At 35.8% G+C, this 16,944-nt stretch overlaps 1 protein-coding gene across 2 annotated transcripts in view; it reads left to right on the forward strand.

The window, feature by feature from the left end:
* The window catches only part of grhl2b (grainyhead-like transcription factor 2b), a 38,403-nt gene extending 23,659 nt beyond the window's left edge, over window positions 1–14,744 (forward strand). For both annotated transcript variants that reach the window (XM_034298574.2, XM_034298573.2), the window contains exons 8-16: window positions 2,315–2,409; window positions 9,642–9,800; window positions 10,543–10,600; window positions 10,848–10,987; window positions 11,214–11,251; window positions 11,718–11,809; window positions 12,055–12,140; window positions 12,230–12,294; window positions 12,977–14,744. In XM_034298574.2, coding sequence (XP_034154465.2) covers window positions 2,315–2,409; window positions 9,642–9,800; window positions 10,543–10,600; window positions 10,848–10,987; window positions 11,214–11,251; window positions 11,718–11,809; window positions 12,055–12,140; window positions 12,230–12,294; window positions 12,977–13,091 — 848 coding nt within the window. In that variant the 3' untranslated portion in view covers window positions 13,092–14,744. The remainder of the gene's footprint in view (window positions 1–2,314; window positions 2,410–9,641; window positions 9,801–10,542; window positions 10,601–10,847; window positions 10,988–11,213; window positions 11,252–11,717; window positions 11,810–12,054; window positions 12,141–12,229; window positions 12,295–12,976) is intronic.
* Window positions 14,745–16,944: the final 2,200 nt, after the last annotated feature.

A 16,944-nucleotide genomic window follows, 5' to 3' on the forward strand; every position in this document is an offset into this window, starting at 1 on the left:
ATTTAAGAGAAATAAACGAATAAACGATAATTTAACGTTTAAACGTTAGCGCAGAACTAAACAATACGTAACACTGTGTTTATTTACAATAAATGTACCTTCAACACAATAATTCCATGCTTTAAAATTATTTAATAATAATGTTTAATAATATATATTGTTTAATATTTAAATTAATAATAATAATAATAATAATAAAGCTACTCACATTAGCAAAGAGCTAATTTATTACATATTATAAATATGTTTTTTTAACATATTTTTTTATTAATAACAATTTTATCTTGAACTGGAATTACACAAAATTCCATGGTTTAAAGTAACATAAATAATAAATAATATCATATTTTACTGTTTTTTTAAGTAAAATGTTTTTAGTAAAAATCACTAGCATGGTTTAAAGTGACATAAATAATAAATAATAGCACATTTTTGTGTTTTATTATCTCAAGCTAAACGTAAATTTGAGTGAAACTGCCAGAAAAAATACTGAGATAAATAAATAAATAAATAAATCAGCACGTACTGACGTTCTCACACAATTCAGGTTCGTTTCTGATACCACGTGAAACATTTCACTGAGATGCTAACTAAAATTTAGCAAAAAGCTAAACCAGAAAAAGTGTAAAAATTGTTGGAACGTCAACAAAAACCAACAAAGTAAAGCAACTTTAATTAACCTGACTGACTTTTCTGCAGTTTGCGATACTTTAATAGCTTGTTTAATAGCTAACTAGCTGAACATGATCAGCTACAAGCTAAATGGCAGGAAGTAAAAAACAGAGCATAAATAAAAATACCTAAATATATAAATATATCAATAAGACTTTTACCTGAAATTATCTGTTTTTTTGAAGGTTATGGATATTTTAGAACATAGACTATACATGCTAAATCATCCTTCATGTTAGCAATAAGCAAAACATTAGCAAGACTTCGGCTAACTCTGAACTAGCGGAAACTAGCTGGATGTATTTACACAAATCTACAGCAAGCTAAGTGTAATTAAACCGCACTAATTCGAAAGACATGATTTGATGCGTTTTTAGTAGATGATCATTTAGCTATCTGTTAGCTATGTTAGCAATGAGATGAAGAAGTCAGGATAAACAAATGTTAGCAAATTTAGCATGCTAATCATCTCCTGAGTGTTTCAATATTTGTTTTTGTTTGAAATGAAATAAAATTTTAAATAATAAATAAATTTTCAAACAATAAATTGATATCATATTATGATTTTATGCTAATTCTTTTTGCTTAGCAAACTCAGGGAGTCTATAGGAAGCTAAAAAAAAATTTAGCTGACATTAAAAATGTGAAAAATGTGAAAATTAGCATGTATGTACAAGTAGATACAGTATGATTTGTATAAGTGGATGATTTGTAACTGAATCTGATGTTTTTAAAGTAGATGATTTTATGATTACTCCATTTCTCTGATTAGCACACAGACGGTTTCTGAGGTAATGGAAATTTCCGGGTGTGTTAGCCGTACGCTAGCCGAGCGCAGACAGCGAGGCTCCGTCCGAGTGTGCATGAGCTAGCGGAGTGTTTTCCTAATCACGGGCGTGAGAGGCCATAAAACACAGATAACCTTTATCTCTCCTGAGTCGAGACTTTGAAGTCAGAAATGGTGTGTTTACTCACGGAGATAAGATTTATCAGGAGTGGAAGCGTGCCAGTTTATTGTAGACGCCAAGTAGCGCTTAATCGAGCTCAGCGATCTGATCTGCGCTTTCCATCTTCTTTAGACTTTTACACAAACTTTCCAGAATTTAAACGTAAAGATTTAAATCTAAAACACTGAAATACAGGTGGGAGTTGTAGATTAAACTAAAATTTTAATTACGTAGATGTAGATCAAAATGAAAATGAAGGTAGATTAAAATTCAAATTAAATTTAAAATATTTTATTTTCATTTATTTTATTTATTAGCACTTAAAATCTCTGTAAGTTAAGGCTAGGAGATATGATGATATAACATCAATATTGTGTGATTATATTATAAAATTGTACCGCAATACACTTTTGTGAAATATCTTTTTAGTTTTATTTTTTAAATTTTTAATTTTTCAAATAATTATAGACTGACTGGAAGCAGATGATTTTTTGTTTAAATTTTTGTATTTAAATTTAATATCAATTTTTTTTTTTTTACAGATTTTTCTTTGTTTATATTTTATATTTTTTTTTAACATAAATATAAATGTCATGGTTTATGGATATAAAAAAATATAAATACATTAATTTTTGTAGGACTTATTATTATAACGTATCATCGCACTTATCGTTTATTGTGTAATTTTGTCACAGCGGACTACAAAGAGAGCTTCAACACGATCGGGAACATCGAGGAGATCGCCTACAACGCCGTGTCCTTTACGTGGGACGTCAACGAAGAGGCCAAGGTACGACACGTACAGGGAATTACCCATGATCCTCCACTCCGGTGCTTTGTTTTTTTTTTTTTTTTAAACCACTAAGTGAGCCGTACTGAAGTACCAGCTCTAAACTTGGTTACTCTTCTCGCCTAAGCACCACGTGAGCTGATCCGGGACTTGTGGGCGGAGCTAAAATAGTGCAGACCGTCGATTGGTCAAACACAATCCTTAAAAAACGTCCTGATTAATGTCACTTCTCTACCAGCACAAAAAAACTTCAGTAGTGTGTTCAGCAGAAGGGGTATTTTGTCAAGTTGATTTTTGTGTGTAGTATTTTCACGTTGTTTTTTTCCTAGTATGAATTTTTTTTTTTAATTTTCCACTAGTATTTCAAGTATTTTTATTTTTTTGAAATACAAATTTTTAAATATTTTTTTTCCCACTAGTATTTCACATATTTTTTGCAAGTAGTATTTTCAAGTTTTTTTTTTTTGTAGTACGAATTTTTAAATATATTTTTTCTTCCACTAGTATTTTCAAGTATTTTGAGGTATTATTACTATGAGTAGTATTTTTGAGTAGGTTTTATGGAGAGTAGTATTTTTTCAGTATTTTTTTGAGTAGGTTTTTGTGAGTAGTATTTCCGAGTAGTTTTGTTTCCGTAGTATTTTCAAGTATTTTTTCCAGTAGTATTTTCGAGTATGTTTTTATGGAGTGTAGTATTTTTCAAGTACTTTCACCAGTATTTTTTTTTTTTGAGTAGGTTTTTGGTGAGTAGTATTTCCGAGAAGTTTTGTTTCCGTAGTATTTTCAAGTATTTTTATTTTTTGTAGTACAAATTTTTTAATATTTTTTTTCCACTAGTATTTTCAAGTAGTTTTTTTTTGTATTTCAAATTTTTAAATATTTTATTTTCACTAGTATTTTCAAGTATTTTTTGCAAGTAGTACTTTCATGGCATTTTTACTGTGAGTAGTATTTTCGAGTAGGTTTTATGGAGAGTGGTATTTTTTTTTTCAGTATTTTTTTTAGTAGGTTTTTGTGAGTAGTATTTTTGAGTAGTTTTGTTCATGTAGTAAGTATTTTTTTTCCAGTAGTATTTTTGGATTTTTTTTTTTTCAGTAGAATTTTTGAGTACTTTTTTGAACAATACTTTCAATTTTTTTTGTCTAATAGTATTTTCAAGTGGTTTTCTTTAAAGTAGTATTTTATTACTAATTTCTGTCTTTACTAAATAACCTAAATACATAACTAAATACATTTCTATTACACACACGATGTTGATCTGAGAGGAATAAGGGGAAATTCACGACATTTCATGTTTTTGGGAGGCTGAGAAGACAGCTAACAGTGTTTTTGTAGTTTTCTGAAAGGAGGTGTTTATTTACGGAAGGAGTCTCCAGTGTCAGCGCTTTGTAACAGTCAGAGGTAAAGCTGGAACTTTAAGTTTTCCGACATCTTCAGCAGGACAGAGGAGTTTACGCTTGACAGACTGTGTTTATTTTGTTTTATTAACTTCGAGAGAGAGAGAATAAAGAGAGGCTGGTGAGGGAACGACTGTTTATAGCTGCTATAACATAAGCGAGAACAGGAACTAACTTGTTTAGCCGACATTCCACAACAATAAATGTAGCTATAAGTGGATAAAAAAGTATGTGTTGTGGTTTAATAAATAAAAAATGTAATCGTTGGTAAATTGCTGGGGTATAAGAGGAATAAAACATTTCACAATGTGCTGTTAGAGGAAATTAATCAACTTCAGGGTAGTAACACACACTCACACACACACACACACACACACACTCACACACACACACACACACACACACTCACACTCACACACACACACACACACACACACACACTCACACACAGTGTTTTAATACATATGCATCTTGTACTTAGGCTTCTGTATAGAAGCTTTGATGGTTCCTACAGAAGGAGAATGTGGAGTGTGTGTGAAGCTACTAATGTGTTGGAGCTTGTGTGTGGATGTGAAGGTCAATATTAGCTCAGTGTGCTGATGTACTCTGTGTGTGTGTGTGTTTGAGCTCGGATTTATCACCCAAAAGGCCACAATAGGAGGGGAGGGCAGGGCAGGTGTGTGTATGTGTTCAATATACACACTTGACCCATTTCACAGTGTGTGTGTGTGTGTGTGTGTGTGTGTGTGTGTGTGTGTGTCCGTGTAATTTGAGGAATCCTAAAGAAAAGGAGGAACATCAGCGTGGACAAACAGACACAGGGTGGAGACGAGGGACAAAAACACTGTGCAGCTCTAATGTCACACTGTACATCATACTCGGTGTGTGTGTGTGTGTGTGTGAGAGAGAGAGAGAGAGAGAGAGAGATAGATAGATAGATAGATAGATAGATAGATAGACTGAGGTCTGTCTCGTCATCTGCCCATCTGTGTCTTTCTCACTCTATATGTGTCTTTCTTTTCATCTGCCCATTTCTCTCTCTCTCTCTGTGTGTGTGTGAATGTGTGTGTGTGTGACATTAGGCTTGATGCCATCGTCCCCTTTTCTCCACTCTCTCTGTTTGACAAAACCGCAGGGTTAATCACCGGTATCCGGATACTGCTAAGTCTAAAACACACACACGGATATCATCACACACTCGCTTTAAACCTCACACTCGCATATAAATCATCACACACTCGCTTTAAAACACATACTCAGATAGAAATCATCACACACTTGCTTTAAAACCTCACACTCGGATAGAAATCATCACACACTCGCTTTAAAACACACACTCGGATAGAAATCATCACACACTCGCTTTAAAACACACACTCGGATAGAAATCATCACACACTCGCTTTAAGACACACACTCGCATATAAATGATCACACGCTTTAAAACACACACTCGGATAGAAATCATCACACACTCGCTTTAAGACACACACTCGCATATAAATGATCACACGCTTTAAAACACACACTCGGATAGAAATCATCACACACTCGCTTTAAGACACACACTCGCATATAAATGATCACACGCTTTAAAACACACACTCGGATAGAAATCATCACACACTCGCTTTAAGACACACACTCGCATATAAATGATCACGCTTTAAAACACACACTCGGATAGAAATCATCACACGCTTGCTTTAAGACACACACTCGCATATAAATGATCACACGCTTTAAAACACACACTCGGATAGAAATCATCACACACTCGCTTTAAGACACACACTCGCATATAAATGATCACACGCTTTAAAACACACACTCGGATAGAAATCATCACACGCTTGCTTTAAGACACACACTCGCATATAAATGATCACACGCTTTAAAACACACACTCGGATAGAAATCATCACACGCTTGCTTTAAAACACACACTCGGATAGAAATCGTCACACACTCGCTTTAAACCTCACACTCGGATAGAAATCGTCACACACTCGCTTTAAAACACACACTCGGATAGAAATCATCACACACTCGGATATGAATCATCACACACTTGCTATAAAACACATGCTTGGATATAAATCATCACACACTCGGTTATAAATCACACACTCGGATATAAACCATCACACACTCGGATATAAATCATCACACACTCGTTTAAACCACACACTCGCTTTAAACTTCACACTTGGATATAAATCATCACACACTCAGATATAAATCATCACACACTCAGATATAAATCATCACACACTCGCTTTAAACTTCACACTTGGATATAAATCATCACACACTCGCTTTAAACCTCACACTTGGATATAAATCACACACTCAGATATAAATCATCACACACTCGCTTTAAAACACACACTCGGATATAAATCATCACACACTTACTTTAAACCTCACACTCGGATATAAATCATCACACACTCGGATATAAATCATCACACACTCGCTTTAAACCTCACACTCGGATATAAATCATCACACACTCGCTTTAAACCTCACACTCGGATATAAATCACATACTCGGATATAAACCATCACACACTCGGATATAAATCATCACACACTCGCTTTAAACCTCACACTCGGATATAAATCATCACACACTCAGATATAAATCATCACACACTCGCTTTAAACCTCACACTCAGATATAAATCATCACACACTCGCTTTAAAACACACACTCGGATAGAAATCATCACACACTTGCTTTAAACCTCACACTCAGATATAAATCATCACATACTCGCTTTAAAACACACACTCGGCTATAAATCCTCACACACTTGGATAGAAATCATCACACACTCGGATAGAAATCATCACACGCTCGCTTTGTTGTTTGTCTCAGTGACAGATGTTCCACATGCACAGGTTTATAAATATCAGAAAAGCCTGTATTAAACATAAACTCCATCATGAACTGAATCACTGTTTGGTCTGAAGTGTAGCTCTGGAGCCGTAACCATAAACATCTCGTGCCCCGAGTCTGACCTTTTGCCCCCGAGGTCCGAGTTAAAAGCCCTTCACTTCATTACGGCGTCGACATTCCTCAGGTTTGATCTGTGGAGTGGAAATTGTGTGTGTGTGTGTGTGTGTGTGTACTTAAAATTCAGAATCAGGCAGTGTGTATAGCAGTGTGTGTGGAGTGTGTGAATTTATGTCGAGTTTTACTCTTTATCTGTCCCTCTGTCTCTCTATATATCTGTCCCTCTCTCTCTCTCTTTATCTTTCCCTCTGTCTCTCTCTCTATATATATATAGCTGGCCCTCTCTTTCTCTCTCTTTATCTATCCCTCTGTCTCTCTCTCTCTATATATATATATCTGTTCATCTCTTTCTCTCTTTATCTATCCCTCTGTCTCTCTCTATATATATATCTGTCCCCCTCTCTTTCTCTCTATATCTATCCCTCTGTCACTCTCTCTCTATATATATCTGTCCCTCTGTCTCTCTCTATATATATATCTGTCCCTCTCTTTCTCTCTCTTTATCTATCCCTCTCTCTTTCTCTCTCTTTATCTATCCCTCTGTCTCTCTCTCTCTATAAATATATCTGTCCCTCTCTTTCTCTATCTGTATCTATCCCTCTGTCACTCTCTCTCTCTCTCTCTATAAATATATCTGTCCCCCTCTCTTTGTCTCTCTCTCTCTCTCTATAAATATATCTGTCCCTCTCTTTCTCTCTCTGTATCTATCCCTCTGTCACTCTCTCTCTCTCTCTCTCTCTAAATATATCTGTCCCCCTCTCTTTGTCTCTCTCTCTCTCTCTATAAATATATCTGTCCCTCTCTTTCTCTCTCTGTATCTATCCCTCTGTCTCTCTCTCTGTGTATATCTGTCCCCCTCTCTTTGTCTCTCTCTCTCTCTCTCTATAAATATATCTGTCCCCCTCTCTTTGTCTCTCTCTCTCTATAAATATATCTGTCCCTCTCTTTCTCTCTCTTTATCTATCTCTCTGTCTCTCTCTCTCTCTATAAATATATCTGTCCCTCTCTTTGTCTCTCTCTCTCTCTCTTACATGAGCAGAATAAGGGGTGTGATATTCTGTATGTTTTTCTCAGGTGTTATGATGTTTGTACTCGTGTTTAATAAATGATGGTTAGAGTATGTTTTATTCAGAAGCTGTGATGATAAAGTCTGAAGGCTGTAATATCTGACTCGAGCAGTTAGACTGCAGCTGCTTTCACGCCTTTGTTAAAACGACAAACGGTTAATTACTAACCACATTTATACATATTTATGAATTCAGCTTGTTGGGTTTGAGGATTAGGCGGAGAGACAGGACAGGTACAGCACGAGTGTGTGAAATAAAAACACTAATTCAGTCATGGTCAGTATAAACATGGATGGAAATGTGTACGTGAGTGTGTGTGTGAGTGTGTGTGTGTGAGTGTGTGTGTGTGTGTGTTCTGAGCGGTTGGCAATAGACAGACATGTTCAGACACACACCTGCTTTGCCTGAGTGGGCGGAGCTTCTGAAGAAAACAAGGTGCCCTTCTTCAGGTTGTTTTATGCAAATTACACATGTTTTTTCTTTCACAACGTGATGTGTATGTGTGTGTGTGTGTGTGTGTGTGTGTGTGTGTGTGTAAAACGACAGAGTTCAACTTGGGTTGTTGTCAAAGCCGTCCATCTCATCAGTTACTGGTTAATCATGCGTTGCACATTACATATTGCATCAGTGAGCTGAAGGTAACCATGGAAACGACTCCAAACATATCCAGATTCAGTAGTAAATATGAATTGTAATTAAACTGAAGATATTTTAAGGTGAGTCATTAAGGCAAATTTTGAAAGGGTTCCTAAGGTCACGGTTGGGGTCATGGGGTCATCAAAGGTCACACCTCAAAAACAGACTTAAGTGCCGGGGGATTTGGGAATATAAGGCTCTGGGAATATAGCGTTCTGCTAATATAGCATTCTGGGAAAATACAGCTCTGGGAATACAGGGTTATGGGACTATACTACTCTGGGAACATAGAGAACTGGGAATATAGCACACTGGGAATGTAGAGTTATAGGAATATAGGGATTTGGGAATATAGGGTTATGGGAATGTAGGGCTTTGGAAATGTAGGGTTATGGGAATATAGGGTTATGGAAATATAGGGCTTTGGGAATATAGGGTTATGGCAATGTAGGACTTGGGGAATATAGGATTAAGGGAATGTAGGGCTTTGGGAATATAGATTTATGGGAATATAGGGTTATGGAAATATAGGGCTTTGGGAATATAGGGTTATGGAAATTTAGGGCTTTGGGAATATAGGGTTATAGCAATGTAGGACTTTGGGAATATAGGGTAATGGAAATATAGGGCTTTGGGAATATAGGGTTATGGGAATGTAGGGCTTTGGAAATGTAGGGTTATGGGAATATAGGGTTATAGCAATGTAGGACTTTGGGAATATAGGATTAAGGGAATGTGGGGCTTTGGGAATATAGGGTTCTTGGAATATAGGACTCTGGGAATATAGGGCACCCGGAACGTACTGCACTGGGAACATAGGGAACTGGGAATATAAAGAACTGGGAAAATAATAAAATGGGTACAATGAGTAGCTAGCTTGTTAAGTAACTAGTGTGCTTCATAGTTGCTGACTTGCTAGCACAGTCGGCTAATCAAAAAAGTAAACAGTGTCAGATTGCAGTGCATTCTGGGTAATTTACACTGCTGAAGTCTACAGTGATGTTGAGTAGATTCCCTCCTGCACTTCACTCACACACTCACACTGTAGTACCTGTAAGATGGGCAAGGTTTAACTAAAAGTGTGTGTGTGTGTGTGTGTGTGTGTTTCAGATCTTCATCACTGTGAACTGCCTGAGCACAGACTTCTCCTCTCAGAAGGGAGTGAAGGGTCTGCCGCTGATGATCCAGATCGACACGTACAGCTACAACAACCGCAGCAACAAACCACTGCACAGAGCATACTGCCAGATCAAAGTGTTCTGTGATAAGGTTAACACACACACACACACACACACACACACACACACACACACACGTCTTAATTAGCTGTAGCATGGTGTTCACTGAGTGTAAGGGAAGGTGCAGTGTGATTGAGGTGCATGAAGAGCTGGTGTGTGGATCTGCAGCGCCCTCTGGTGATTGTGTTTAAAACAGCCGTTGTTTAGGCTAAAGCCCCACATTCCCAAAGCCCTACATTCCCAATATCCTACATTCCCATAACCATATATTCCCAATATCCTACATTCCCATAACCATATATTCCCAATATCCTATATTCCCATAACCCTATATTCCCAAAGCCCTACATTCCCAATATCCTACATTCCCATAACCCTACATTCCCATAACCCTACATTCCCATAACCCTACATTCCCATAACTCTACATTCCCAAAGCCCTACATTCCCATAACTCTACATTCCCATAACCCTATATTCCCATAACCCTATATTCCCAAAGTCCTACATTCCCATAACTCTACATTCCCATAAATCTACATTCCCATAACCCTACATTCCCAAAGCCCTACATTCCCATAACTCTACATTCCCAAAGCCCTACATTCCCATAACTCTACATTCCCATAACCCTATATTCCCAATATCCTACATTCCCATAACCCTATATTCCCAATATAGCAACACTTTATTCAGGAAGGGATTAGGCAGTAAATCTAGTGCACTTCATTAATGTTAAATCACTTGTGTTTTGTATTAAAAAAAAAAAACAGGGAGCAGAGAGGAAGATCCGAGACGAGGAGAGGAAGCAGAACCGCAAGAAGTCAAAAGGTCGGATATTAAACACTCACTTCTTCTTCTTCTTCTTCTTCTTATTTGTTATTTATTAGCAATAATAATATTAACAAATGTTAGTTATTGTTTATTATGTATTACTTGTTATTCCAGTAAATATTTGATATTATAAGGTGAGAATAATTAAAAAAGAAGAAGAAAAAAAAAGAGTTGTACTTGTATTTGTTCTCTGACCATGTTGATGATGTCACTGATGATGTCATGTTCTGATCTCCGTCTTTAGGGAAAGACGCGGGTGCCGGAGTGGTCAGTCTGCCCAAAAAGGGCGACACCACGCTGTTCAGGACGATGACGGATCTGGACGCTCAGCCCGTCCTCTTCATCCCCGACGTACACTTCGGAAACCTGCAGAGAGCGGCGCAGGTACGAGTTCAAACCCGTAACACAATAAAAACACAGTTACAGCTTTACCTCTGGCTGATACAAAGCACTGACACTGGAGACTCCTTCCATAAATGCTAAATAAACATCTCGACCGTGTGTTTATGTGGAGCGTCCGCAGTACAAGTCCCTCTGAATGAGCTGTTACTATGGAAACGATACCATATTAGAATCGTTTTAATTCTTTAATTGTTTAAATGTCTTGCAGGTTTTTGCCTTCAACACTGACGAGATCGAGAGAGAAGGGTGAGTACAGCGTCTGCACGATTTATAAATATTGGCACCCTTCTGCCAGGATAGTTCAGGTTGCCTCTGCCAGGAGGTTAAATCTTGGCTGTAGATGAAACTTGTAATGAGATAATGAGCCGAAAATCAGTGTTTTTGCAACGAACATCTCAGTCTCTGGATTTACTGAACATTAGTGAACATTAGTGTTAAAATAAAACATATGTTTAGGCTCAAAATATCCCTCAATTTATGTGTGATGCATTTTATATTATATGATTCCTCTTAATTTTATGCAGGGTGCCAATAATTATGGAGCTCATTGTATATTATATAGATTTATATGTTTATAGAGCAGATTTGAAGTGAAGTTTGACTCTGTAAATATTTTATTTTAGAATATATTATACAGTGTTTTGTTGCAAAGCTTGTGATTGGTTGATGGAGTGATTGAAAGGTGTGTGTGTGTGTGTGTGTGTGTTTAAAGGAGTGTATTAGTAAAGAGGATGTTCCGGTCAGCAGAGGATGATTGTTGTCCTTCGCCTCATAAACAGCTCAGAGAGGAACCACAGAAAAGGGGTGAGAAAAATATTTAATCACATTTTATTCTTTCATTACAACCTGATCACTGGATCATTTTTAGAAATGTGATCATGTGACTGAATTTGTATTATTATTTATATTATATATATTTATATTTATTTTACTTCTTGTATTTTCTTTAATTGCATCTCTTGATGCGATTTGATTTTTGCGTCTAATATAATTTAATTTTAATGAATTCACGTGTTTAAACATGTGTGTGTGTGTGTGTGTGTTTTCAGTGCTCCTGTACGTCAGAAAAGAGAGTGACGAGGTGTTCGATGCTCTCATGCTGCGTTCACCGACGCTCCGAGGCCTCATGGACGCAGTGAGTAACGCTTCCTCTAGGCGGCGCTCTTCAGTTTCCTGATTATCATCAGCTCTGATAATAAAACTTTATTATTTCACCTTCCACAGATCTCAGAGAAGTACAGCGTGCCTGTGGAGAGGATCGCTAAAATCTACAAAAAGAGCAAGAAAGGGTGAGAGATTCGTTCATTACTGCTTTCACCACAGTGCTGTTGAGTTCTGGATTCTGATTGGTCAGAAGGTGTTGATTAATTTTCTATAACAGCAGCTCTGACAGTAGCGCAGGTTTATATAAGGCGCTCATACTAGTATATTATCGTTTCTATAGCAACAATAATTGTGTGTAATCGTTGATATGGTGAAGGAGACATTTAGTTAACATTAATGGAAGGAGTCTCCAGTGTCAGCGCTTTGTAACAGTCAGAGGTAAAGCTGGAACTTTACAGCAGGACAGAGGAGTTTACGCTTCTTTGCGGTTTCTCGGTAACACGACAAGCTGCGACAAGAGAGAGAGAATAAAGAGAGGCTGGTGAGGGAACGACTGTTTATAGCTGCTATAACGTAAGCGACAACAGGAACTAACTTGTTTGTAGCTATAAACAGATAAAAAGTGTGATGTTCTTTAATAAATAAAATTGTAACTGTTGGCAAGTTGCTGTGGGACGTGATGTTCAGGGTGGTTGCAGTAACTCTGCGTAATCACACCACCTTGTTGTTGATTATTTTCCACACACACACACACACACACACACACACACACACACACACACACAGTGGTGACCAGTCAGAACAGCGCTGTGGTGTCACGGCTGTGTGTGATTGTGATTGTTAAACGTGTACGTTGTTGCGTTACAGGATCCTGGTGAACATGGACGACAACATCATCGAGCATTACTCCAACGAGGACACGTTCATCCTGAGCATCGAGAGCTACGCCGACGCCTACAAAATCACTCTGACCGAGATTTAGACTTTTTTTTTTTTTTCGGAAATTGGGAACATGAAGAGCTGAAGAGTTCTTTCCAGCGTCGTGGTGGAAGCAGTGCAGCGTTCAACGTCTGCGCCGTCAAAACGTCGACGTACGATTTCAAATCAGGTTCAAACGAAGCGGCTTCTTCTAGAGCCGTCCTTCTACACAAACATGAAGAGTCGACTCGTCAGTCACGTGATTCCCGACTTAACTCAAATCAGAGACCGAACAGGAAGTTCTCCTGTGTGTAATAATGTGATATTGCTTTATAGGTGTTTGTTACAAACATAAATTCAGGACGATACAGAGGCAGTAAAATCCGAGAGGTGAACATTTCTATTCCATAAACTGTAAGTACATTTTCTTATGGTGATGTATCATTTCTATTTCATTTTTATTTTATTTTTTGTGAAAATTTCACGGCTGAAAATTTTAGTCTTACACATTTCAGATGAACAGCCTCATCTTTAAGCTGATACATATATATTTTTAGTTTTCTATTAGAAATATAATTTCCCAAAATACACATATTTCTAATGTGAAAAGAAAAAAACAAGAACACATTGTGAACACCGTGCTGCAGGATATAAAAAATAAATTAATATATCTATCTAAAATATAATTTATAAATTGAATCCACCAGTTTGGATTCAAAGCAAGACTGGATTCAAAAAGTGGATTCAAAAAATTAAAAAACAAATTGGATTAAAAAAAATTGGATTAAAAAAATGTATTCAAATTTTTTTAAAAATTGAATTAAAAAAAAAAAAAAAAGATTCAAAAATGGATTAAAATAAATTAAAAACTGGATTATTATTATTTTTTAAAATTGGATTTAAAAAATAAAAAAAAATGGATTAGAAAAATGTTTAAAAATTGGATAAAAAAATAAAAATTGGATTAAAAAAATGGATTCGAAAAATTAAAAATAAAAATAATAATAAAAAAAGTAAAAAAGGACAGCTGTATAATTCGGACAAAAAAAATTGGAGGATATTTTATGTTATTTTTAAACAATACAAACCGATAATTCTGTTCAGCTTAATTCATGAGAGAAAACATAAACGTGTGATCAGATTTATGGCAGATGAATTTTATTAAACAAACAAAAAACAAACAAACAAACAAACAAACAAATAAAGTTGCAGAAATGAGTATCACATTTTTTCTCACCTCATCCACATTTCTACAGACTGATATTTTTTTGGATTAATATATATATATAATTATTATTTTGTGCCATGTACAGTTTTTTTTTTATTTGTTTATATGTTTGTGTAATGAATTGTTTAAAAATTAATTACTGCGGATTTCAGACGTAGCTGTAGTCCACATCGTTGCTGTTTTTTTTTTTTTTTTAACATATTGCACTGGTTGATGTGCACTAAGACGTCCACTGATTTCCTGCCGTGTTTAAGACGTTTGTGAGCGTCGATGCTACACTCAGCCATTTCCTGTACGAGTATAAAAACGTGATTTCACTTTAACGTTCAAAATGTTTTAATGTATTTGTACGTCCAGGCATTTCCTGTTGAATAAGCTGAACTTAACCTTGTAGTTTTCATGCTAGAAGGTTTGAGCGATAACGCGGATGTTCAACTCATCAGTGAAGATCTTATTATTTTTGTAAATAAAATTTTTTGTGCCATGAAACGTCTCACACGTGTTTAAATCTACTGACAGATCTGAAGAGAGCTGCTTTTAGCACGATCGTCAAAACCATGTAACGTGGAAAATGTAGAAGTAAAAACACTTTTAGCGTAAAATTGGATGATTTTTGACAAACACCACTCAGCTGTGGCGTACAGAAGATTGTGTTTCAGGAAATAATAGTTAGCCTAATATTAGCTAGCATGTTAGCAAAAAACTACTACTACTGGTTTACATAACAGCTAATTTAATGTTAATTAGCATGTGCCTCAATCCGAAAGTTGAATCTAATCTAATCTAATATGAAAGTTAGCCTAGTGTTAGCTAGCATGCTAGCAACCTTGTTTACTGGTTTACACAATATGATAGTTAGACTAATGTTAGCTACCATGTTAGCAAAAAATGTAGTACTGGTTTAAACAATTTGACAGCTTATCTAAAGGTAACTAGCTTGCTAGCAACCTTGTTTACTGGATTACACAATATGATAGTTAGCCTAATGTTAGCCAGCATGTTAGCAAACTCAGCTGTGGTGTACAGAGGATTGTGTTTCAGGAAAAGTTGCCAAAGCAGCTGAGAAAAAAAAAAAACTGTAAAATTAGCTCACAGTGACGCATTAACTCATTTACGCTTCTCCCAAAAGCTAATGCTAACTTCTCACTACTTTAGCTAAACAGTGTTGGGGACAAAAGTAATAAAATAATAGAAAATGTTTCATATTTGTGGCTATTTTAGTCATTCTGCTCCTTTTAACACACAATAATCACTAATCTGGAAGTGAAACTTGGTAATAGCTAGCATGCAAACCTAGCCAGTGGTTTTATCAAGTCTAATGAGCCTAATGTTAGCTAGCATGCTAGCAAACTGTACTACTGGTTTACACAAAATAATAGTTATGATGTCTAATGTTAGCTCATTTGCTAGTGGTTGGTTTTAAATAAATGATGTAGCTGTTAGCTTAACTTTAGCTTGTTGGCTACAGCTAGTGATGAGGAAATAAAGCTTTTTGAAGCAGTGAAGCTTTCCAATTGGCAATTGTGTTACAAAAATTAAAAATTAACAAAAAAAGTTAATTACTCAACGTTTTAATAATGTTAATAGCAAATTGCAAACTGTACTGCAGGTTTACACAATATAATAGTTAGCTGAATGTTAGCTAGCATGCTAGCAAACTGTACTGTTGGTTTACACAGTATAATAGTTAGCATAATATTAGCTAGCATGCTAGCAAAATTTACTACTGGTTTATCCAAAATAATAGTTAGCTGAATATTAGCTATCATGTTAGCAGACTGTACTACTGGTTTACACAATATGATAGTTAGCCTAATATTAGCTAGCATGTTAGTGACCTTCACTATTGTTTTACACAATATAACAGTTTAATGTTAACTAGCTGAATAATAATAATAATAATAATAATAATAATAATAATAATAATAGTCTAATGTTAAGTTCGTTGCTAGCAACCCTGGCTACTGGTTTACAAACTCTGATGTCTAATGTTAGCTCACTTGCTAGTAGTTGGTTTTAAATAAATGATGTAGCCGTTAGCTTAACATTAGCTTGTTGGCTACAGCTAGTGATGAGGAAATAAAGCTTTTTGAAGCAGTGAAGCTTTCCAATTGGCAATTGTGTTACAAAAATAAAAAATTAACAAAAAAAGTTAATTACTCAACGTTTTAATAATGTTAATAGCAAATTGCAAACTGTACTGCAGGTTTACACAATATAATAGTTAGCTGAATGTTAGCTAGCATGCTAGCAAACTGTACTGCTGGTTTACACAGTATAATAGTTAGCATAATGTTAGCTAGCATGCTAGCAAAATTTACTACTGGTTTATCCAAAATAATAGTTAGCTGAATATTAGCTATCATGTTAGCAGACTGTACTACTGGTTTACACAATATGATAGTTAGCCTAATATTAGCTAGCATGTTAGTGACCTTCACTATTGTTTTACACAATATAACAGTTTAATGTTAACTAGCTGAATAATAATAATAATAATAATAATAATAGTCTAATGTTAAGTTCGTTGCTAGCAACCCTGGCTACTGGTTTACACACTCTGATGTCTAATGTTAGCTCACTTGCTAGTAGTTGGTTTTAAATAAATGATATAGCCGTTAGCTTAACATTAGCTTGTTGGCTACAGCTAGTGATGAGGTAGTAAATCTTTTTGAAACAGTGAAACTTT

Source organism: Pangasianodon hypophthalmus, chromosome 23 (genome assembly GCF_027358585.1).
Source record: "Pangasianodon hypophthalmus isolate fPanHyp1 chromosome 23, fPanHyp1.pri, whole genome shotgun sequence".
Classification (NCBI taxonomy): domain Eukaryota; kingdom Metazoa; phylum Chordata; class Actinopteri; order Siluriformes; family Pangasiidae; genus Pangasianodon; species Pangasianodon hypophthalmus.